Below are 24,016 nucleotides of genomic sequence, written 5' to 3'. Positions count from 1 at the left end.
GATCAAACAGAAAAAAAAAAATGACAGGATGGGAAACTGCCCCAAGGTCCTTACGAGCCACCAGTCTGATGCTCTTTGTTCTGCAGCACTGATTTTACAAGCTCAGAAGTCAGAGCAGCTGCATGGATGTGCTTACTGCTTAAGGCAAGAGGTCTTGTAGACCTTAAATAGTATCTGGACTGCATGGCCAGTAGAGAGATCACTGATTGTCTTACAATTTACAAAAGAAAGTGTCATCTTTGTCAGGGTCTCCGAAATCTCTACTTGAAACAGAAACTGATTTTCCCTAAAATGTAGATTGAAGTCTTCTGATAAAAAAAAAAAAAATCACCAAAGAAGTTGCAGGTAATACCATTTTATTGACTAAATATGGCGCTCTGAGATGACAACCACACGATTTTACTCTTGCCATGGAAGTAACGGCTTTGATTACAATTCACACATCAGTTATTCCTTGTATGGTGCATAACAGGAGATGTAGCTTAAATTAAAAATAAAACGCACTGAAGTGCTCAGTTAGCCGACTTCTTAAGCCCTTAAAAGTAAAACATTATTTTGAAGAAGCTACCTGGCCATTTTTAGAATAGATGACTGAAAATTATGCATGCTTGATGACGTGGACCAAGTGAGCATCTGGAAGCAGGAGTTCCAATCCCAGCTCTGCCACTGGCTCCTTTAACCACCTTGCAGCTCAACCTTACTGCTGGTGGGGGATAACAAATTCTCCCCTTTGCAGTCCAGACCCTCGGATCATCTCCATCTTAGAGGTGACGGCATGTTTTTCAAGAAATGTGATTGCATAAGTGATTTGATTTCCCGTTAGGATACGAAACTCTGTCTGAAATCAAATTAAAATGGTGATGATGGTAATTATCATTATTAGCATTGTGCTTATAATTTCGTATTGCCTCACTTTCTAATTGGGTAACTTCATTCAAGTGATCATTTGCAAGGCCACCGGTGTTAAAGGCTGCTAAGGTACTGCAAACCGTCTTACCCTTAATCAGTGCTAAATTATTTCCAGCGAACATGTAGGATCCTTGTCAAAATAAAAACATAATTGGCAGTGATAAGCAAAAGTTTTAGGGTGAAGGGGGAGAATTCCTAAATAATGCTTTGTTAATTAAAACGTGTTGAATTATTTCATAGTTCTTTTCTGTAAAATACAGAATAAAGTGAGTTGCCAGAGTGTGTGAGGCACAGTTAATCCTAGAGATCAGTTGATAAGATCTTTAGATTACAGATGACTTAAAATGGATTTTTAAAACCAGAACAGAACAGAGCGTTGGGGGTTTTTTTGGAATTCTCTGGCGCCCTCTGCTGGCATCCTTGAGGTTGCACTGGTACAGCTTGGTCTTGCTGAGAAGAACCTGAAGCTGGGCTTCCAGAGAGCCTTCTGTTCTTCAGATTTCATTCCTGTATGAATACCTGATGGCCAAACTTATGGCAGGAGAATTCCAAAAGAAGAAAATCCTATCCAGCGAGGCAAGCAAGGTAGTGAAAATAAACAAACGTATCTAACCAGGTGGTTAGTCCTCGAGATCAGGATATTCCTAATGACTATGTATGAGATTTGTATGCCCAGCCCACTGCCTCCCCTGCATGCAGATCTAATCCGATGCTTGTTCATTAGGAACATCCTGACATGTTTATGGCCCTCAAGGACTGACAGAGAGCACCACTGTTGCTTTTTGGGGATAATAAATACATGAGCAGATACGTCTTAAAGAGCAAAGGTTTATGATCCATTTTATTCAGTGTAGCTCAGTCTGCTACCCAGCTGCAAGCAATGGTAAGTTATTGTGCAGACAGGGTTAAAAAAAAACATTGTTTTCAAATATTACTTTGGTTTAAGGGAATAAACAATTGAGAATTGTGTGTGTATAGAGAGATTTTTAATGAGCTGTGCAATTAAGAATATTTTGTTAATGCTTTCCATGGCAAATGTTTGCAGAGCCAATCTGTGAACTAGATTGAAAGATGATTTCGTGTGCATAAACAAGAGTATCTTGTTCTGCGGATTCAAAAACCAGTCTCTTATTACAGTGGGATATTTTATTAAGCGTTTTTACTTTGTCCTGATCCCATTGGGCTTCCAGCTCAATTAGAACCAGCCCCAACTAGGCCTTCGGATCATGAGCTTTCATTCAGGGCTATCTGGGTTGATAGCTGGGGGCTCCCCATGTTATAATATTTAAAGATGCAAGCCCGGGTGGCTGTCGCCGTACTGCATGCTGACGCACAGCAGACCTGGGTTCAAATTCTAAGCACGGTTTTTGCTCCTTGGACTAGCCAGGGCTAGGGATGCTACAGAAGCAAAGTGAGCCCCCCAGGAAGGAGACCCCAGCTCTTATACAATGGCGACACCTTGTGGTCGGTGTCAGGGTTCTTGAGAGATCTGTGCCGCCCTCCTCTCCAATCCCGGTCAAGGATTATTGCTGCGCAGGCTGGTTTAGATGGGAGGAAAGGTTAACCAGTAGAAAATGTAACAACATGGATAGCCCTAGTTCTTATGAGAAAATTGTCAACTTTGCCCCCTCCCCAAATCACTAACCACCTTTCGAAAAGTGGAAAAGTCTGCCGTCCCCTCAAGAACCTGCCTGCACACAAACAGGCCGATGTAATAAGACCCACACTGAAATCCACGCTGATTTTTCTGCACGGATTTTTTTGGCGCGCGTGGCAAAAACCAGCAGCAGTGCAGGGTGAAATAATGGCCACCTATGCTAATTAGATATGAGCATAAAATCCACGCACACCAAACAAATGCACCATAATACGCGCAAAAACTCGCGCTCATGGTCCTATGTAGTGAATCGCACAGACACTGGCGCAAAAAAACGCACGGACACCCATCGGCGTGTGAACACCCGCGATTGATTCTCAGGGCGAAAACCTTTCATTTTCAAAAAAAATGAATAAATTAGTGGACCGGAAGTTGATGTGAAGGTGGGTAGAGCGATATCTAATTCCTTCACGATCAGACTCTGACCGCCAGTGAGAGCGTGACATGCAGATCGGCGATTCTGCATCATCGAGAAGCTGCCTTCTCTCTACCCGTTCCGTCTGCCACTTGGCCAACCCGCAAAAGCATAAAAAAAAAAAACCAGTCTCCACACCGGCGCGTTCACTTACCACCTGCCCTGACCAGCGGCGGATTCCCGCTGACGACCGGCCCGGGCATTCGCCGCCCAGGAGATACCACGTGGTCTGCCGAGCGTGGCTCTGTCATGGCCGTTCTCTGCAGACCATGTGGCTAGCACGACCAGCCCACCGGGGGATGCCCGATCCCCCGATAGACCAATCCACCCCTGGCCCTGACCCAGGTGCTAAAAATCCAAATTAAAAAACCCGCACTAACCTGATCTCCCTCCTAGCTCGGCTTCCTGCATTGCCTGTGAATAGTTAATTACCTCCTTTGCATGCCATTAGCATGCACTCACACAGAAAAAAACACGGGTCAGTAAGCACGTTTGTACGCGCTTTTTTCCCCGCACACAGAACCCTTATTACATCGCCGTCTAGGGCTTTGCACGGGAAAAGGTGCGTACAGGCGCGCACAAATCCGCGGCAGCTTCGGCGCACTTTGTTACATCGGCCCCAAAGACTGGTGGAGCTAGGTCTGAGCATTTCAGAGTTACAAGGGGCGCACACTCACATTTACCATCTGATAAGCCTCTGTCTGTTTAGATAGAACTGAAGTTACACATGGGGACATAGCGCCACGTGCTTATGAAGTAAGGCTGAAAACGCCATAGACCCGACCGGAGTCTGCTTCCGACTGAGCTGGCAGGGAGTGTGCCTGGTCAAAAAAAAAAGAATGAGACAGGTTCCCAGGGCAGGCGAATGAAGATCTCTTTCCATACTAGTGTAAGGTCCATAACAGGCCAGCACGCGCTGCCACAGCGAGGGACCTTAGTGCGGGTGCTACCAGCTGCCTCTGTTTCTTTTAAGACTGACTTGATCCCAGTCCTCGCAGCATGCATGGATTTGGAATCCTGGGTTCTCCTCGGGGAAACCAGAATTACAAATCCCTGCGAGCTCTGGAGGTGAAAACCAGGCTTGGAGCAGCCTCCCCTGAAGAAAAGGGAGCGAGCTGGTCCTGCTGTTACTCAGGCCCTTCCTTGGGAGATGTACAGCGTTGCTGACACAGCTGAAGGAAAAGACCTTGGACAGTCCCAGTTGTGGGCGTCTTTACACATTTGTTAAGCTCATACAGGTATGATCTCTATCCAACTGCTTTATTGGTTTTCTTTTAACTAATGATATACATTAGAAGATTGCTTATCACGCTTGTATCCCAGACATCCAGATAAACCAATTATAGATCACCTGGCTTTGACAGTCTAATGCAGTACCATAGATCACATATAGGCATCAGTTAATAAGATGCTTTGTCTGCCTTTTGTGTGAGAACTACTGACCCAGTATGAATGGAGAGGGGGCAAGAGCGAAGGGCTACCTGCCTTTTAAATTCTGCTTACATCTCTTATGAGACTCGTGTGCCAGCAGAGCCTGCTGGACTGCTCTTAACCGAGCGAGGGAGTCTATCCTCTAAGGGGCTGACGCAGACAGCTGGGGCCTGAAATTCAACGCCCGCTTTCTTCATGCAGAAACCAATTTTTTTTTTTTTAAACTCCCGATGCAGTAAGTTTGCTAATGATATGCTAATGCATCGGGAGGTTAAAAAAAATGCACACAAACCAGAAAATGCGCGCAGAGAAAAGGCTTAGCGCACAGCAGAACATGATTTATGCACAGAAAACAGAGTTAATGTGCCCAAGTCATGTTATCTGTGCATAAAGTATGATTTATGCACACAAAAACTGTTTTCTGCACGGACTAATATTAACTCTGGAAACGTTACTCCACCTCAGACTAGGAATTAAGTTTCCAGCGCTAATAAAACACGTTGTAAACCAGTGCCCCTCTCTGCATTGGAAGGGGGTGTAATAGCCACTGCCCTCATCAGCATGGAGTTCCCAGGAGATGGCACTAACTCGTGTGTGCTCATTGTCGTACGCGCGTTTTGTGGGCACAGAGCTCCTTGCTGTATGGGCAGTAAGGTTAGCACCCAAGAAAACATGCGCACAACCAAGAGTTAAACTGTGCGCATTTCCATAGGCCTTCAGAAATGGCCTGTTAGAGAGCCGCACGGCCGATGCCCCGAGGTAAACCCACGCGCGTCTTGTCCTGCATGTGCGGAAGCTTACCCGCGGTGAGCGGAGGCATTCCCCGGTTTGGGGAAGGGCTTGCCCCAAATCGCAGGGCTTTTGCATTTTCAAAATGTTCTCTGCCCACAACAGCAGGTGTAATTGTGCTTGGGGGGGGCATTTGACAGGATCATTTTCCAAAGGCTCAGAAGTCTGCTTTGAAAACCGGTGTGCCCTGTGTGCGCGTAATAGCCAGCTAACTTATCCGGGCTCTTGCAAACTTACCCCCTAAGAGTATCGGGCCAGACCACATTTATCACGCAAGGGCTTGTAATTGAAGTCAATAGCTCAGAGGACTGAGTGGGGTTTTTTTTTTCCCCTATTTAGGTCATTACACAGTAATTAATTAAGGTTCCTGTCTCTTTCTTGGGGGGGAGGAGGGAGGAAGAACCTATTAGTGAAAGAAACGGCAGAATTTCATGGGCTATGCAAAGCAGCCGGTTGTGTCAAATCCTTCTGCAAACAAGTCCATCTGAAAGAATTATTTATTGAAGCCCACTTAATCGTTGCAGCTCCTGGACCCAATCTGGGAGGATTTTGATGAGAAGTCCTCTGCCCTCTGTTTCTTTCCCTCACCCCCACCCTCCTGTTTTTATATTCTGCTTAACCTTTTACGCAAGACTTTCAAGCAGTGAAGGAGTCAATTAGATAAGTGGATCAGCCCAGATGTGTATTTTTGTAGTTGTTGTTGTTGTTTGTAGAATTGAAAGCTTTATATCTTCTGCATAAACCACTGTTTTGTCTACTGGGCCAGGCTAGAGAGTAAAGGAATAAATAGCAGCCATGATGACAAGGCTTAAGTTCACCTCATTTTGAAGGGTATTTTAATTTAATTTAATTTTTTTTTTTTTTTGGCTTCCACAAAACAAAGAATCATTTTCTGAATGGCAAAAGTGGGAAAAGTTCTGTGGTTTGTATGCACATTGTATCCTCACCTGCTGTCAGGTATTCTTAGTACTGCTGCTATATAAATAAAAGGACCTGAAGGGCCATAAAGGCTTTTGGGACTCCCTAGTAAAGCAGCGCAGGTTTACTCCTGCACGTAGAACAGGTTGGCAGGAATTAAACAATTGGTGCCGAAACCCGGGACCTAGCACGGCTGGGCAGCTGCTGCTTTTCAGGCTCCCACAAAAACCCCTCTTGCCTATTTTTTCTGGGTCTTTCTCACCAGTAGACCTGGGGGTTTCCCCGTTGTGAGCGGGGTCTGGTCATCGCACCAAATGCCGTTTGCAAGCTTCTTTCCCATTCTCCTGGGATGCCGATTCATCTTTTTACTTCTCTGCCCCCATTTAGGGTCCTGTGTTGCTACCCTCGCTCCCTGCCCCTTTCCGTTTCCTTCTTGAAGCGCCTACCTCCTTGGACCCCTCGTGCGGTATTAGTCCTTCTCCCCTCCCCTCCCTTTCCATTTTATCCTTTCCTCCACCCCCACTCCCTGAGGGCTCCGTTTGGTTTACCGATGCTTCCCGCCTCGGTGATACTGTAGGGTTTGCTGCCCCGGGCACTCTTGATTGTTACCAGGCTCTGCTTCCTCCTGGATCCTCTGTGCAACTCGCTGAGCCTAGTGCTGTTTGTCATGTGGCTCTCTCTATCCCTCCTGCCTTTCCCGTTTCTGTTGTCTCTGATTCACACTATGTTATTTCCCCCATTCATGAACTTCTGCGTAAATGGCTGCAGTGTGGGTTTGTTTCTGCTTCTGGTGGGCTCCTTTCTGACCTGCATTCTTTCACTTTTGCATCACCGACACCTTGCTGGGTCCCGTACAGCCTTCTGTTGGCAAAAGGCTCATCCTTCTGACGCCTCATGGCTTGCCCAAGGTCATTCCCTAGTCGATGTGGCTGCTAAGGAAGTTGTGTCCTGCCATCACGCGCTCAAAGTCCACCTCTGCACCCTCTCCTTCTCTGTGGGATCTTCAGCGTTTGGCCCCTACTCACGAAGTTATGTCTTGGGAGACAGCGGGTGCTTCTTTTGATCCTCGCTATGGCTGATGAGGTCCTACCGGCTACCCGTGTTGTTCCTGAGCTACTTTAACTCTTCTCCTTTGTGATTTTCATTTCATTTCTGCCTCTGCTTTATTCCACTCCCTTTGCTTCCTTAATTGGGTGTCTGGTTTGTGCAAACTTTGCAGGGACTTTGTCAGTGCTTGTCTTGTTTGCTCTTCCTCTCTCCCTCGCCATGCCCTGTTGTCCCTTGTCCCTCTGGCCCTTATCTTCATTGGCAAAGTGATTTTATGGATTTAGGTTTCTCCAGTCATGGTTACTGCTATCTTCTAGTCTCTGTATGCCCTTTCTCTCAATGGATTGAAGCTTTTCCTTGTAAGGCTGCTATTGTTATGGCTCAGGCTCTGCTTCATCATCTTATTCCTCATTTAGGTGTGCCTTTTATGTATCATTACTGGTTCCCCAAACCAATAAAGGTCCCCCACTCTCACCCCATTCCAAAAATTGTCAGATTAACCCAGTGCCAATATATGTAATCAGGAATATTTATTGGGGGTCATCCTGAAAAGAAACACAACTTTTTGGGAGCCATTGACAAAAATATGGGGCTTCCCCATACAAACACATGAAGGTCCATATTCAGACACAGTCCGGATAGCAAAGTTAGCCGGATAAATGTATCCAGCTAACTTTGGAGGTGTGTTCAATAGTGCAGCCACACATCTGAATATAGCCAGCTGACTTTAGGAAAGCTCTGAGCCCTAAATTATGCGGCTAAATTCTAACTGCCTCACTTATTAGCCGGCTATAATTTAACTGAAAATACAATTTGAAGAGAGACCAGAGTTCTACCCAAATATTAATTTAGCCGGCAAACTTCTGAGCTAGCCAGCTAAATGCTTTTTGAATATGGAGCTCATGATGTTAAAATTGAACTTTTGCTGGGAGTGGATGTCTCATGTCGAGAGGGGTGCGAAGTGTCTGAAAAAGAATTGGACAGTCTAACTGGCTGATTCCATCTTCTCAGGCTGCACATGATAAAGGTTTAAACTGGGCAAGTAATGCCTGGAATATAGGCCAATAAACTAACCTGGACTAACATAAGTCATTTCTTGGCTAGCTTTCAGGAGTTACATCTCTTTCCTCAATTCCAACCTTTTGTTTTGAGCTGATGAGGGAAGCGTAGCTCTGGAAAACTTAGCCAATAAATGCCTTTGGTCCAATAAAAAGGTTTGCGTATTGACCTTTATTTCCGTATGGTCAAGTGACATACCATGGTAACCACATTGCTTTATCCAAATTGGGTATGTAGAAATTTTAGGGGCTGCCAAAAGACAAAAACCTTTTTTAATTGAGCCCCCTTATATGTAAGATAACATAAATCAGATATTAGTACAGTTAATATTTTTGTCCTCATGATCTGTTTGCTCTGTTTCTTGTAACAGGGGCGGGTAGCAGTGTACATCACAAGTGCAACAGTGCCAAACATCGCATCATTTCACCAAAGGTCGAGCCAAGGACAGGCGGCTACAGCGCCCACTCGGAAGTCCAGAACAATGATGTGTCGGAGGGCAAGCATGAACACAGTCACGGAAAGAGCTCCAGCCGTGAGAAGAGGAACGGCAAGGTGGCGAAGCCAGTGCTGCTCCATCAGAACAGCGCTGAGGTCTCTTCCACCAATCAGGTGGAAGTCCCCGATACAACCCAGAATTCTCCTGTGTCCATTAGCAGTGGCTTGAACAGTGACCCAGATATGGCAGACAGCCCTGTGGTCACTGGGGTCTCCAGCATGGCAGTTGCCTCCGTGATGGGAAGCTTGTCCCAAAGCGCCACTGTGTTTATGTCGGAAGTCACTAACGAAGCAGTGTACAGCATGTCTCCCACCACCGGCCCCAACCAGCACCTTCTCTCTTCAGATGCAGCTGCCCAAGGGCTGGTTCTGGCTGTGAGCTCTGATGGGCACAAGTTTGCTTTCCCCACAACTGGCGGCTCGGAAGGCTTGTCCATGTTGTCCACCAACGTCTCAGAAGAGCTTGTTCTCTCCACCACCCTTGACAGCAGCAGGAAGATTTCTGAAACTGCCATGAACTTTGACCCAGACTGCTTCCTGAACAATCCCAAGCAGGGACAGACTTATGGTGGAGGCGGCCTGAAAGGAGATACCAACAGAATACACTCCCCCAGCACAGATCGTGGTTTCAGCTTCAATGCAGCCCTGGCTAAAGAGATCAAAACCGAGGACACATCTTTTGAACAACAGATGTCGAAAGAGAGCTATTCATCCATGTCTGCATCAAATTCCCTCACACTGATAGCAGGCTCCAGTTTACTTCCATCTGGAGGGGGGTTGAGCCCTAGCACCACTCTTGAGCAGATGGACTTCAGTGCCATTGATTCAAACAAGGACTATTCAGCCAGTTTCAACCAAACAGTTCAGAGTCCCCATGTCCACCAGACGCCTTCTCCCAGCTTCTTTCTACAAGACGACAGCAAGCCTATCCCTCTTAGCCAAAACGCCCACAACAACATGAATGACACGGGTGGCTCTTATGTTAACACCTTAGGCATCCCCAATGTAAAAACAGAATCATCTTCCCAAACCACCTCCAACTGCAATGGTACTGTGGACCAGACTAGAATAGAGTCCACCACCTCCCTCCAACTCATGCAGTTCCAAGCAAATTTTCAGGCCATGACTGCAGAAGCTGAAGTCCCCATGGAGACAGCTCAACAGGCAGAGGGGAATGAAAACATGCTTAAGTCTGGGGACCTTCAAGCCTGTAATACAGAACATTATATGCAGCCTGAAACCAACGGAGGTATTAGGAATGGGAACAGCCTTCCAATTCTCCAGGGAAATATGGTGCAAGGGCTCTACCCCGTGGCTCACCCTAGTTTAAACAATTCCTCCAACATGGAACTCAACTTAGACCACTTTGATATCTCTTTCAGCAACCAGTTTTCCGACCTTATCAATGATTTCATATCTGTAGAAGGAGGGAGCAGCACCATTTATGGGCACCAGCTGGTGGCAGCTGATAATGGTGGACTGCCTCAGGCAGAGGATGGCAACAGGGCCTCGTATAGTCAGACTGAAATGTGCATACCATGTTGCAGCCCCCAGCAAGCCAACATGCAGCTCAACAGTGCGGAAAATGGAGCCACCGCCATGGCCTACATGCACGTGGCTGAGGTGGTGTCAGCGGCGGCAGCACAAAGCACCCTGGGAATGCTGCACCATAGCGGACGCCTGTTCATGGTGACGGATTACTCACCAGAGTGGTCTTACCCTGAGGTGAGCTTTTAGCCTTTATCCATGCACAGATTACCAGACCATCATTCCTCAGTTAATAGAGCTTATGTGAACTTTCATTTCCCAGTTCGTTGACAAGGCTTTAAAATATCTTCTCTTTGAAACAAGAGCCCGAAGTAAAAACCATTAACATGTCTGAATATAGGTTTTATTAAGCACTTCATTATACCAATAGGGGTGTTTTCTTCCCTTTCAGAAGAAAAGCATTTTGTCTCTATATGAAGAACAGGATTTTCCATTTGCTACCTTTCTAATGTTGTCTAGTTAATTTAGGGCAGAGGAGTTTATTAGGAAAGAGGATGCATTTCAAAGGGACTTCTGAGAATAAAGCAGTGCTTTACTCGCAGACCTGGTCCTTTTAGAAAATTGCACGACCCAGAGGCATGCAAAATTCTGCACATACAACAATGCACATTTCAAAGGAGTTGCACGCATAAAAGTGGCATATAGTGTAGCAATTTTCAAAAGCCCATTTACGCACATAAGACCTTTTGATAATTCAGCCCTATGGAGCGAATTTTCAAAGGCATTACACGTGTCAACGTAGCAATTTTCAAAAGTGCATTTACATGTGTAAAACGTTTTGAAAATTACCTCTATAGTGAAGAGGTGTTCCAGAAGTGGAATCTGGGGCAGGGTTAGGACTTACAGGCATAATTTCACATTGAAAAGTCTGCAGGTCAAAAGTACCCACAGACTTTACACTGACTGAAAACTATCCCCAAAATGTGTAATCCATTGTGCCATAGAGTAACCAAGTAGTAAAGGATAGGTAATGCCTCCAGTACCAGCACAAATGGATAAAAATGGCTTGATTCCCTTGTAGCTTTAGAAATCACAGGACCATGACTGCTGGGTGTATCCACTTTGCCCTGAAAGCAGCAGGAGCTATCACCAGTCTCCTCCCTTATTGCACTGAATGGGGCAAACAAGCCAACCTCACTGCTCCACTGATGGACATAATTCCGTATTGACCCGAATATAAGACAAAACCCTATTATAGTTGGGCCAGTGTGGTAAAAACTCCTCGGTGTCCCCAAAAGCAGCCTCTATGGCAGTGTTTCTCAACCAGCAGTCCACGGCAGCATTTCTAGCAGTGCATGGCGTGACGGTGATTGCAGGAGGATGAGGAGGAAGTAAAGCCTGTCCCACAAATGCACTGTACCCTGGGCCCACTGACAGCAAAGATTTTTCTTCCTTCCAGCTCTGGGAGGGGAGCAGCTGCAGCTGAAGGTTACTGAGCCGGCGTAAAAGTGAGTCAGAGTCTGCTCCGCTCTCGGGCACCACCTCCTCCTCCTCTACAGAAGCCAGGAGGGGGCCTGAGAACGGAGCAGACGCTGACTCTTTTTTCATGGAGGCTCGTGAACATTCAGCCACAGTTGCTCCCCTCCCAGAGATAGGGCCAAGGGACCGAACCCAACTGGGGGAAAAAAAAAAAAGTCCGGGGGGGTATTAATTGCAGTAGTGTTACTGGCTGGCAGGGGGAAGGAGAGGGAGAGATTTATTTTTCAGTTATCAACGGTGGAGAGCTGGCAGGGAGAGCGAGATAACCTTTTTCCCTTCTGAGGGACTGTACATTTGGCTGGCAGGGAGAAGGAAAGGGGGGGGGGAAAAGGACTTTTTTAATGTAAATGTTTCAAATTTTAAACATCTACATCCCATAGATAAGGAAAATCATGCAACCGCCTTCATGGAAACCTGATGAATAAGAAATCATCACAAGGAAAATAACATCAGGCAAATACATGAATCCAGTCCTCGTTAACAAGGGCAATGCCAATGAAAAGCAAAAAGCAAAGACAAATGAATAACCGAGATGAAGCATTGGCATAGCAGTAAGATCCAAAACAACGTAATGCCTCCCCAGTTCCGCCTGCAGATAGAAAGATTACATAAATATTATCTGTTCTCCGTTTCTGAGGGATAAATCTAGAGAAGAGGACCTTTTTTTTTTTTTTTTTTTTTTTAACGAGAGCAATTTCTTCTTAGGCTGGCAAGTTGCCGTCTTGAAAAGACACAGACCAGCTGCAGAGCTGAGCCCTGAGATTATAGACCGGGTGGGGGAGGGAGAATGAACCCCTCTCTCTCTCTCCCGGGGAGCCCGCGCCCGGCCGCAGCCAGCCGGGCCACGTAACTTAAGCGAGGTAGCCAGCTGGTCCCTGGCACCGCCCTACAGGATGCCACTTCCTCATCCCTCCTTCCAGGTCTGGGAGGGGATGTCCCTGCCTTGCCTCCTCCTGCTGCCTGCCCCACCCTTAGGCTGTCAGTATAAGGTGAAGTAAGTTTTGTAAACACGTTTTTTTTCCCCCAGTCTTAGATTCAAACTCATATGGCATTAATGCCGCACACAAAACCTTCCAGGGGCTGTAAGGGTATTAGTAATAGCGCTCCTTGGAAAGGGGGAATACGAAGTGTCTTTATCAGACATTGCTGTGGGTTTATTTGAAAAACGGCAGTTACTTTTTGATGTAGAAAGTACTTGAAGAAATCAGAATATCCTGAGAATTGGCCTGGCACATGCAGGTGACTGGCGCACCTTGATAGGTTTGGAGTCAGGAAAAAAAAGAGTGCGACACTAGCGATTTCTGTTAAAAAGACCTTTGAAAGAAAGCATTACTACTTGTTAATGTTGGTTGTAATAACAAAAGTTGGTTTGCCTTTGTAATACAGAAGGAGTGGAAGGAAAAAATGGTAGGCGAAATAGAACTTAATAGTTGCAGATTGAAGCAGATGCAAAGCTGATTGGCAGGCGGGGTATTTTTTTTATAGGAGCACAGCAAACGGCAGCAGGTAAAGGACCAAGTGGACCTTCTAGTCTGCCCCAACTCTCTACCTTTTTACCATTCTGAGCAGATGAACTTATACAGTCCCCATATGCAAGGCAACACCTGACGTTCCCCTCACCCCACCACGTCTTCCATCCAAGCCCTCACACCACAGCCCTCCATATCTGTCCCAAGGGCTTCACCTCCACTGCGAGGCCACTTCATATGATTTATACAAAACCAGCACCCAGCTCCACTTCTGTATCCTACTACCACGTTTAGTGATAATCCACGCAGCCACCAAAATCCGTGAGGCTGTTGTCCGAAAAACATACGGCTCTGCCAAATCAGGGCATCAGAATAGAAGTATTTCTTAAGGGACAGGGGCAACCCTGCATGACTCTATTTGATGATGCCCTGAATACTGTCAGCCCGGACCCCTCTACCTTTAAGGGGGGGAACTGGATAAAACGTTGTCACTTAGCCCAGGTGTGTGGCCGAGCACCGTGGACTGATCCGTGGCACACGTCTTCCGAGGGACCCCGGTTCTTCAAAGTGAGCGGTGACGCCTGCGTTAAAGGAGAGGATGGGGAGACTGTTTTCCCAAAGCTGTTAATTCAGGTCCCTGGGGATCAATAAAGCAGAATGAGAAAAGCGGGCATTGCTCGTGGGCAGGGCTAGGTTTGGGGGGGCAGCAGCACACAGTGTTATATTCTCAAAACCACGCACGCTGCTTTTCTGGGAAAATCCCTGCGGCTACTTTTACCTTGGGCGGTTTTAAAAGGAAAAGTCTGTGAGATAAAAAAATAAATAAATAAAGGCAGTATCCCAGGGCACTGAGCTGCCTGGAAAACTTATATTATTTTTTGGTCGTTTGCTGTTTTTCGTTTTGTTTCATTTACCAAATGAAATAAACGAAACAAAAAAAAAAACCCCCAAGATCCTCCTGTCCTGAAACTCCTGGTTTTCGAAATAGCCAGCAGTCAACTGGAGGCCGGCGCCTTAATGCTGCCCGGTGTCGGGTTCCCACGAGCAGCTGGAGATCGCTCCTGCCCACGGAAGATCCGTAGATGGGGTGAGAAGGTATCGGAAGGGTCGGTGTGGCCAGGGGAGGCCTTTTATTTTTATGGGTTTTGGGGCAGATTTTAAAAGCCTTACGCGTGGAGGGGGGGGGGTTACACGCGCCGAGCCTATTTTGCATAGGCCCGGCGACACGCGCAAACCCGGGTCTTGAAAAAAGGGGCGGGGTGGGGGTGGGGCGTGGTGGGGGCGTGGCCAGAGACCTTCGTAGGGCCGCTCGGCCGGCACACGCAACCTACGCCTGCCCGGAGGCAGGCGCAACTTCTAAAATAAAGGTCGGGGGGGTTTAGGTAGGGTTGGGGGGCGGGTTAGGGAGGGGAAGGTGGGTGGGGGGCGGAAGGAAAGTTCCCTCGGCGCAGCCTCGGAGGGAACAGGGAAAGCCATCGGGGCTCCCCTAGGGCTCGGCGCGTGCCGACCCTGGATTTTATAACATGCATGTTATAAAACTGGGCGTAGATACTAAAATCTGGCCCTTTATGAGCAGGAGGAGTAACCTGGACCTGGTGAGGGGTCTGGGGGAGGATTTTGGGTTTGTTTTTTACAAAGACAGCAGTGACAGACTCATAACAAAATGATTGAAATTTTAGTCATTTTTCTTTTGTATGGTTTGAAAAAAAAAATAGAAACTGTAATTGACATTTCCTATTTTGTTTCAAATGACATCCCAACACTACCCTAGAATCGGTTAATTATTCCATTTTTTTCATCTTCTAACCTGTAACACAAAACTTAGGGATGGATGCCTCCCATCTCCTGACCTGAAAATACATGACTCAAATTTACTTGTAACTCCTTATACGGGCATCAGTGATGTCACTGCCACGCTGCAATCCCATATATGGATTTCAATGAGGTCACTGCCACGCTGCAATCCCATATATGTATTTCAGTGATGCCTGCAGTAACATTAAAAGCCGTACTGCATCACCACATTATAAAGAATAGCAATTTTTTTTAAATCCCAAAACAAAAGGTAATTACTTAAATCTGTACCATCACTTTCTTTAAGAAATAATGCTTATTTTCCAGTGCTTGGAGCCACTACTGCCTTTAAATTAGGGTGAACAAATCAGTTCAAAGTCGGTTTGAATCCCCAATGATTCGAGTTAGGGAGAGGCAAGCAGCTGTGGTCCGAGCCAGTACTGGAACTGGGTTGAAGCAGACTCCCCCATCCCCCTGACTTAACTTGATGACAGACTCCCCAAATTGTTTTATGTTCTTTGCATACTGTGACACTCCATGGTGCTGCCGCATCTAGAGTGGTCTGTGAAATTCTGGTTGCCGTATATCAATAAAGATATAGCGGAACTGGAAAAAGTTCAGAGAAGAGAGACCACAATAATAAAAGGGGTGGAATGGCTCCCCATTGAGGAAAGGCTAGGGCTGTTAAGCATGGAGAAAAGACAGCTGGGGGAGGGGGGGGGGGAATATAATAGAAGCCTATAAAATCATGAGTGGAGTGGAATGGGTAAATGTGAATCCGCTGGGTACTCTTTCAAAAAATAAAAAAAAAAATTACTAAGCAGCACATTTAAAACAAATCAGAGGAAAATATTTTTTCATTCAATGCACAATTAAGCTGTAGAATTCATTGCTGGAGGATGTGGTGAAAGGTGGATTTAAAAAAGGTTTGGACAGATTCTGGAAGGAACAGTCCATAAACTGTTATTAACCAGACAGATTTGGGGAAAGGATTGGCTTATCCCCAGTTGTAAGCTGCTTGAAATCTCTCTACTATTTGGAATCCTGCAAGGTTCTTGTGACCTGGATTGGCCACTGTTGGGAACTGGATTATGGGCTTTATGGACCCTTGGTCTGACCCAGTATGATAGTTCTTATGTTCCTCTTGTAAAGTGGGCTTGTTATTTGCCGAACCAGACTAGTGAATTGGGTCAAAGATACAAATCTGAATTAGCTTGCAGTAAGTGCAGAATGTTCAGGTTTGATGCAAATCTCCTGCGCACACAAATGGAGCCACGTATATTCACGCTCACTGCACATGAACGCACACAATCTTGCATGCGTGCACATTGCGGTGCTTCTGAAAGTAACTTGGAGCAAAGTTCTCGCTGATTCAGATTCTAGACTCTGTTCACTCAGACTCCGCGTGCACCTTTTGAGCTCACGCTGATCCCCACAAGTGCACCACAGCAGCACCCCCAATACTCGATCTGCCGAAGAAAGCATCACTGACACTGAACACTGCCTGAGGTGGATTTCATGTGCAGTCCCACGTCGGTTCCATTCTCATTCCTGTAGAGAATACTTTAATTTGGGTGGGGGGGGGGTGAATTTTCAGTAGCCCACACTTTTAATCCTTGTACTTTGTTGTTAATTGTCAAAAGGAAACTACCTGGGTAATTAACATCAGCTTAAGGCACCCATCCTACTTCTGCACGCGCTATTTTGTGCAGGCTCCAGAGAGGAAGGGAGGGAAATGGCATGGGTATTTCTGAGAATGGAATATGCGCATGCTGTTTTCCTCCTCCCACTCTGGCTAAAAGTATGCACACTGTGGAGTCTTACTGTGCGCTTAGCCAGGTTTAGAGGGCTGTTTTCAGACATGACTTGAATTTACCTGGGTAAATGGCTTTGAAAAATGGCCTCTATAGATATAATATACAAGTTACCAGCAGAGGGCAGCAAAGGAACAGATAATTGTTTAAAAAAAAAAAGCACCACTTAGTCAAATGCATAGAAGTCTAATGATACCTCAAAGATTTGTTTCATATCCTAAAATGCAGAATAAAAGGCACATACTTATATATCAAAAGAATATATAAATAATAACTTACATTAGGACAAAAAATAAAGGAGATCAAATGATAAGACAAAAATAAAAAGCAGTAGAGCTAAGAGAAAAGTTGATACTTTGATAAATCTACCTAGCAGTGGAGTGAAAGCCGTCTAGTTATATAAAGATGCTGACTCTGCGTTTGGCTATGACTGACCCTGGGGGCATCATTCTTAAACCGTGATTGTTTATCAAGTTTTGATCAACACTTAAGGACGTTGCTTTGATCATTTTTTAATGGCAAAGGCAAAAACAAAACTGGCAAATGATGACACAGGTTGGATTCTTCTCTAAGAAAAGTTATGGTGGTGAAGACGCAGGTTTGATGCCTTAAACATATTTTTCTGCAATAGGAATTTAATGTTGCTATGAGGTTTGTTTAACTGCGCATTCACATTTTTGTGACATTGCTCTTATTGTTATGTGGTGTGTCGGCTCCTCGGTCTTCTAACTTCATTTGAAACAAAACAGGAAGTTTCAACAAAATCTCCTGTTTTGTTTCATTTTATTTTGAAAATGAAAAGAAAAATGAACAGAATTTTGTTCGGGTTTCATTTTGGAGAAAAGTAAAGCACAGCTGACGCCAGGCCTCTCACACAAAAAACCCCCCCACCACCCCCGGCTTCTTCTCCCATCTGCAGACCCTTTTAGGGACAGTGGTGACCCCCGGTTGCTCCTGTCCTGCCGGTGCTTTCCTTCACCCCGGCGCCTGCCGGGGTGAAGGAAAGCACAGGGTCCCATCAGTGCCATTTTGCTGGGCAGAAGAAATTCCTAATGGCTCCTGGCCTCAGGTGAGAAAAGCACTGGCAGAGCGGGACTAACTCCGGCCCCTGGAGATCCCACAAACGGGCTGGGGTGGGCGAGTCAGAGGAGAGCACCAAGATCTGGGCTGGGGGAGGTAGCTTTGTTTAGTGCCACTGCAAGGTTAGCGTAAACCGGAAGGAAAGGGGGAAAATATGACACGAGAACCCCCTCTTCTCTGCAAAATAAAAATGAAAATGAGATTTTCCCAGGTGCCCACCCCTAAATTGCTTTGTACTGAACAGACTAGGTCTCTGTCCCCAGCAATGCCAAGTCAGGAGGAGAAAGTATGGATCCGGCCAGATCAGAGGCAAACAAACCCCTACTCTAAGACGTTAGTGACTGCTCTACAGGCATTGATAAGATGCAATAATAATCAGGCGCCGCTTTTAACGTAAATGCATTTTGCATGATAAGCACTGAAAAGTAAATTAGGCAACCTCCTCCTTCAGAATTAGTAGAATGAGTTTACAGCAATAAAAGCATAAATTCATTCTCACGTTGGCCTTATTTCCTCCTGAAGGTTGTAATTGGCGGTACCATTTATTTATTTATTATTTATATTTGCATATTCTGCTGTTTGGCACTTCAGAGGGTACATCGAGGCATATTAGGCCTGCTCCATGTTAGGCTCACAGAATACATCCCATTAGTGTCACCGGGATGCAGGTTTCAGAATGAGCCATCATTTAGGAAAGACATGACACTTATTAGGGTTCTCCACCAGCTCCGTTTCCTTGGGTCGGGCTGATCTGGTCCCGGTCGTACCCCTTTCCCCACAAGTCCAGGGGGGCCAGCCTGACCAGGTAACCCCAGACTCTGTGAACACCAAGGTGTCGGGTTTCATTCTTTCAAATAACTCCCGCTGCAAAGCATTCTGGGGTCTGTAGTTCTCGTGAGGTAGTGGGAAGAGTAGAACAGCATAGCCCAGCATGCATTGGGGTGAAAGCTTGGGAAAGCAGGGGCACGGACGCGTGTGTGTTTAACGAGCAAAACTGCTCAGTTTTCATTAATGGACCACTGACCCCCCCCCCCCCCCAGTGCCAGGTGGAGACCTTTGGCCATTCCTGGTTGTAGATCCCAGTGCATTGTGGTATTTGTTGTCCCCGCTTTTCCCCCTTAAAAATCATCATTAGAGGTAACACGGTGCATGAGGTGTGGGGTGCCGGAAATCCAAACTTGGCCTCAGTCCCCCGCCTCCAGAAACGTAGGTAAGTCAGCAGACCTGGCGCTCAGTGACGCCCCCTCACTGCCGCCCACCAGCACTTCCAGACAGAGTCGCATAGGCCAGGGAGCATGGCCGCAGCACGGGGAGGCTCGCGGGGCTGCTCAGCCGATTTTGGAATAATCAGGCTGGCAGGGGGAAGGTGGGTACCTTTGCCCCCACCTTTGAAGGAGATGCACATGGGAATCTGAAAGCGATGACCAGGAGAGGATGGATGCATGCAGTTAGATGCGCTGGGACCTTTGCAAGGCGATTGCTTTGTACTAAAAAGCAGAATATCAAATTTAAATAAATAAATAACCAGAGGAGGGTAAAGGAAGTTATCAGAGAGGGAGGAAAGGCAGGGGGAAGGGGGGGAGGTTCCTGGGATCAGGGGGGGGGGGCAGGGAGAGGTTGTGAGATCTGGGTAAAGAAGGGTGCCCCTGCCCGTGCCCACCCCCATTCCTTCCCCTCTCATACCCTCCTCTACCCCGGGGGCTGCCTGGCTCTCTCTCTGACTCACAGGTACAGCAGATCCTCTCTCTCCTTCTCCCCTGTGCACCTCTCCAGCTAATCCCCTCTTACCCTCTCTCTGCCAATCACCCCAGCCCTTCTCTCGCCGCCCAGCCTTCTTCAACCCTCCCCCTCCAAATTTCCACACTGACCCAGGCCAGCAAGAGGAGGGAGGGAGAGCAGTGGAGCCTTGGGTCGCATCCTCCCCCTCCGCCCAGCAGGACGCAGAATGAACCGCAGGGTTCAAACCCCAGCCCGGGCCCTGACCAGCGAGAGAGGAACGTGGCGCACGCTCCTGCCAGCTCAGATCAGCGGTGGCAGGGGGATGCACAGATGCCTGCAGGCACTCCCTCCCTCCCTCTCCCCCTGTCCCCTGGATTTCGCAGCCCTTGCCACAGCCTCCTGGTTAACCTTGGAGCTCTGCTGTAGAGAGCATCACTTAGCCAACATCAACCAAAGGCCATGAGCTGGGCTTGTATATCACGCTTAGGCTCGTGGAGATATCGGCTTGGACCTCCAGTGGTCCTCTCTCCCCCCGGCTGAATAGATGGCTCGCCGCTCAGAACTCTGCTGCTCCCAAGGATTTACGTGTTATTATTCTGAGGCTTGTTACAACAGATTAAGACAAGTCAGTTCATTTACAGTCCGTATCCCTGTGAGTGCCGCTCCTCTGAGTTAGCGGAGGAGACCTTCCGGCACTTGTAAAGCTGTGGGCAGCAGATTCCAGGACACGGAGGATTAGCTTTTTGTTAGGCCAGTGCTACTCACTCCCAGTCCTTGAGGAGTCCTTGAGGAGAGCCCTCGTGAATATGCATGAGATAGATTTGGGTACCACGGAGGCGGCGTGCATGCAAATCTATCTCGTGCATATTCATTAGGGGTGTCCTGGAAACCTGAGCAGTTGGTGGCCCTGGAGGACTGGGATTGAATATTGAATACCATTTTAGATAAATAAACAAATAACTGATTGATTTAGGCCATTTGGTGAGATCCAGCAGCACCTGGTTATATGTCCAAGCATGGGGTTTGCCTCTCCCCTCCCACTGGAGCAGATCAGGGATGCCAAAGTCCGGATAGTCTGCTCCAAGGTAGGGGTAAGGCCTGTCCGCTGGATTACAGATGCATTTTCCTGCTGTCAGTCTTGTTGATTTAGGGCTGCATTTGGTCAGGGGGTCCTGCAGAGAAGAAGGAATCATTCTGACTCTGCACAGGGCCTCCGGGTTCTTCTTATTCTCAGAAAGCAGGCCATCACTTTCTGCAGAGGTAGTGGTAAGACCTCTCTGGTGGAGCCTGCAGGGTCTCTCAGGGATCCCAGTGCACCCTCTAATGGGCAAGATCACTTCTCATCCCACTGTAGGGGTGATGGGGTCGAACCCCTTTCCCAGAACTACTGCATCTGTATAGCTACAAAGCAAAGAGGGCGGGGGGGGTCCTAACATCAGTGACGCCAGCTTACTTGATAGGTTTGGCAGCCATTTTGTAGCCATCATATTGGCCTAATTCTAAGACAACCTAGAATGAAAGGCAATCACCTTATATTTGGGCCAGAATTCAGCTATGGCCACCAGGAGCTGGGCCGCTCTAGCAGAAGTTTTCAACTTGTCCATGACTATAAAACAAGATGGTTTATTTTGTTTTTACATGCGCTTGTTTGTCTGATAATAAAGCCAGTACAGTAAATAACTTCCTGAGCCAGTGCTTCCCGTCCTGTCCTGTTGGGACTTCAGGGATATCCACTGCCAATGCACAGAGTTTGGGAGACTCAGCAGATGCAAATTGATCTCATGCATATTCATCGTGGGTATCCTGAAAACCTGACTGGCTGAGGGACAGGTTAGGGAAGCCCTCAGTGTGCACAGCACTTGCTGGCCCTCTGAAACCAGTCTCAGACCCGAGTTCCAATTCCATTTGCCAGCTTGGTTTAAATTCGCTTTCCTCCAGCTGCCAGGTAACAGGGCAGGATGCAGACAGGTTAACGTATTCTTCAGAAGAATCCAGAGAATTCCTGCATGCTGCCAGCTTAAATCCCAGCCCTCTGCCTGGATTCCCTTAGCTGAAACTGAGAAGTAATTATTTGAGAAGAGCAGTGTAATCTTCCCACATCTGTCATGTAGAGCAGGCCTTAGAAAGAGAGGTGACTGCACACATTCGTCCTGCTGTGTAAATACAAATGTTATGTATATATCTTCCCGCACAGGAGTGGCTTGGTTTTATTCTGTCATATTAAGATGATCTTTAATAGGATTTCTAAACACGTGTGTTAGGGTAACAAATGTTAATGCCTCGGTGTGTAATACACTAAGTGTAGCGTTACTGCACCCAGCAGGAGAGCTGCATCTGGGTCTGGTGTGAGGAGAAGGGGAATTATTAGCCAGGCTGCTGGTCGGCCCATTGACCACCAGATGGCCCCCTCGCTTAACATTTCACATTCGTAGCTGACACGCTTTGGGGGCTGAGGGAAGAGCAAGTTTGGAACTTGGACCAGAAGCAGGGTTGTTCCTCAGGGCTCCCTCCCAACCCCTTCACAGCTGGAAATGGAGGGGGGGTTTGCAGGTGTTTGTTGTTGGAACCCAATTCTGTATTCAGCGCATGAAAGGCCATGAAGACTGAGACTGTGTTTGTGATGGAGGCGAGCTTCATTCCACATACATGCAGATTATTGCCCTGGCTTGTTTGCTGAGTAATTCTTTATTTTTTATTTTTTTATTCTGGGCTTTGTAGGGGACTTTCCCTGTTGTAAGGAGAAGTTCCCGAATACATTCAGGCAGGGCTTGGAAAAGGCAGGAGTGACTGGCCCCCATGCACAGGGAGATTAGCTGTGAGTTTGTTTGTACCCCTGTATTGCTTGTATAGAGATGTCGCCACTGATTTCCCTATGAAAAGGGAAGGGAAAAAGCATCCACTTTGTCTGCCTCAGAAATTAGAGACCATGTCACACCAGTATTATCGGCACTACATTGGCTTCCCTGTTTCATTTCGCACTCCATACAGAATTCTGCGTATCAGCCACAGTCTGATCTACAAGCCGTCTACTCTACGGCTTATCAACCATCAAGTCAATTACCATCTTCTGACAAATGTTTACTAGAGGTTCCCACCCTTCGTCTTGCCAGACGCCAAGCCTTTTCAGTTGCAGGCCCTCCTCTATGGGACGCCCTTCCACACCATCTCAGATTAACTCCCACTAGCAAAGGTTTTAAGAAACCTGTAAAAAGTTATTTATTTAAACTTGCTTTTACTTAGTTTCTCTCATTTAGATTTTTTTTTCTTTTCCTGCACTTCTATGATTATCTTGCTTTTTTTACTTGTGTAATTTCATTATTGTTTTATTGTATTCGCATTATGATTGTGCAAACATCGCAAACCGCTTGGGTCAACCTCCAGACACGTATAGGAGTTTTTAAATAAATAAATAAATGAATGAATTCACTTCTGCTGGGTTTTGATTTCATAATAATTGCTCCGCTTCTGCTTCCACCGCCATCCAGATTCATTGTCAGGATTCCTGATCGCTTGTTAATTCGAGTTCCTTTCTGTTCCCTTTTCTGTACAGGGAGGAGTGAAAGTCCTGATCACAGGTCCCTGGCAGGAAGCCAGCAATAACTACAGCTGCCTGTTCGACCAGATCTCAGTGCCTGCCTCGTTAATTCAGCCAGGGGTGCTTCGCTGTTACTGCCCAGGTAAGAAGGGGACTGATACTTGATACAGCCTGAAAATGAGGCAGCAAAGTTACCCCCATGGTGGCCGTGACATCCATGCCAGGGGTCTGAACCCAACTGGGTTTTTTTTTAATATTCTCCCTGTCTGCTAGGTTAATTTATCTTAGCTGGAGAAATTCAATCTGATCTTCCTACCGTACACATCCCCTACTGATACCACGATAGGAAATCTTTGCACCTAAATCCTCCACGTCTGAAGACCAAAGATTGCATGCTGGTAGGAGGTGAAATATTCAAGGCCCAAATCAGTTAAAATCAGTATCGTGGCCTGTGAGATTTATCTTGGAAGGAGATGCCCCTTGATTTTATTTTTTTCCCAAAGTCCTTTTCCCTCCCAATTTTACCCCTTCCTCAGACGCCATTCCCAAGAAATATAAATTCCGTTGCTGGAGGGAGGAATGAGCCCCCCCCCCCCTCCCCGGAGTAGCAATTGCCTTCTGTGCTCACCCAAGTGTCCCCCCCCCCCCCCTCACGATGCTCCTGAACCCCCACCATTGGCTCCAATCCGTCTCCTAGGTCAGAGCACTATGGCTGAGCCCATGGATACTCCTTTCAATGCCCAAGAAATGTGACTGGAAACCAATAAACTCCAGTCAGAACTACAGATCCTGCCTTCCCAGATATAGTAAATGTAGGTGTGGGAATGTCGCACGGGAGTGGAGGAGTGAGCTCGATCT

The 24,016-nt window shown here is 46.9% G+C and overlaps 1 protein-coding gene across 4 annotated transcripts in view; it reads left to right on the top strand.

The window, feature by feature from the left end:
- The window catches only part of CAMTA1 (calmodulin binding transcription activator 1), a 1,058,760-nt gene that overhangs the window by 874,438 nt on the left and 160,306 nt on the right, over window positions 1–24,016 (top strand). For all 4 annotated transcript variants that reach the window (XM_029578175.1, XM_029578176.1, XM_029578173.1 and 1 more), the window contains 2 exons: window positions 8,596–10,445; window positions 23,174–23,300. In XM_029578175.1, the coding sequence (XP_029434035.1) occupies window positions 8,596–10,445; window positions 23,174–23,300 (1,977 nt within the window). The remainder of the gene's footprint in view (window positions 1–8,595; window positions 10,446–23,173; window positions 23,301–24,016) is intronic.

This window comes from Rhinatrema bivittatum, chromosome 15 (assembly GCF_901001135.1).
Source record: "Rhinatrema bivittatum chromosome 15, aRhiBiv1.1, whole genome shotgun sequence".
In the NCBI taxonomy this organism is placed as follows: Eukaryota; Metazoa; Chordata; class Amphibia; order Gymnophiona; family Rhinatrematidae; genus Rhinatrema; species Rhinatrema bivittatum.
This window is presented reverse-complemented; position numbering and strand designations above follow the sequence as displayed.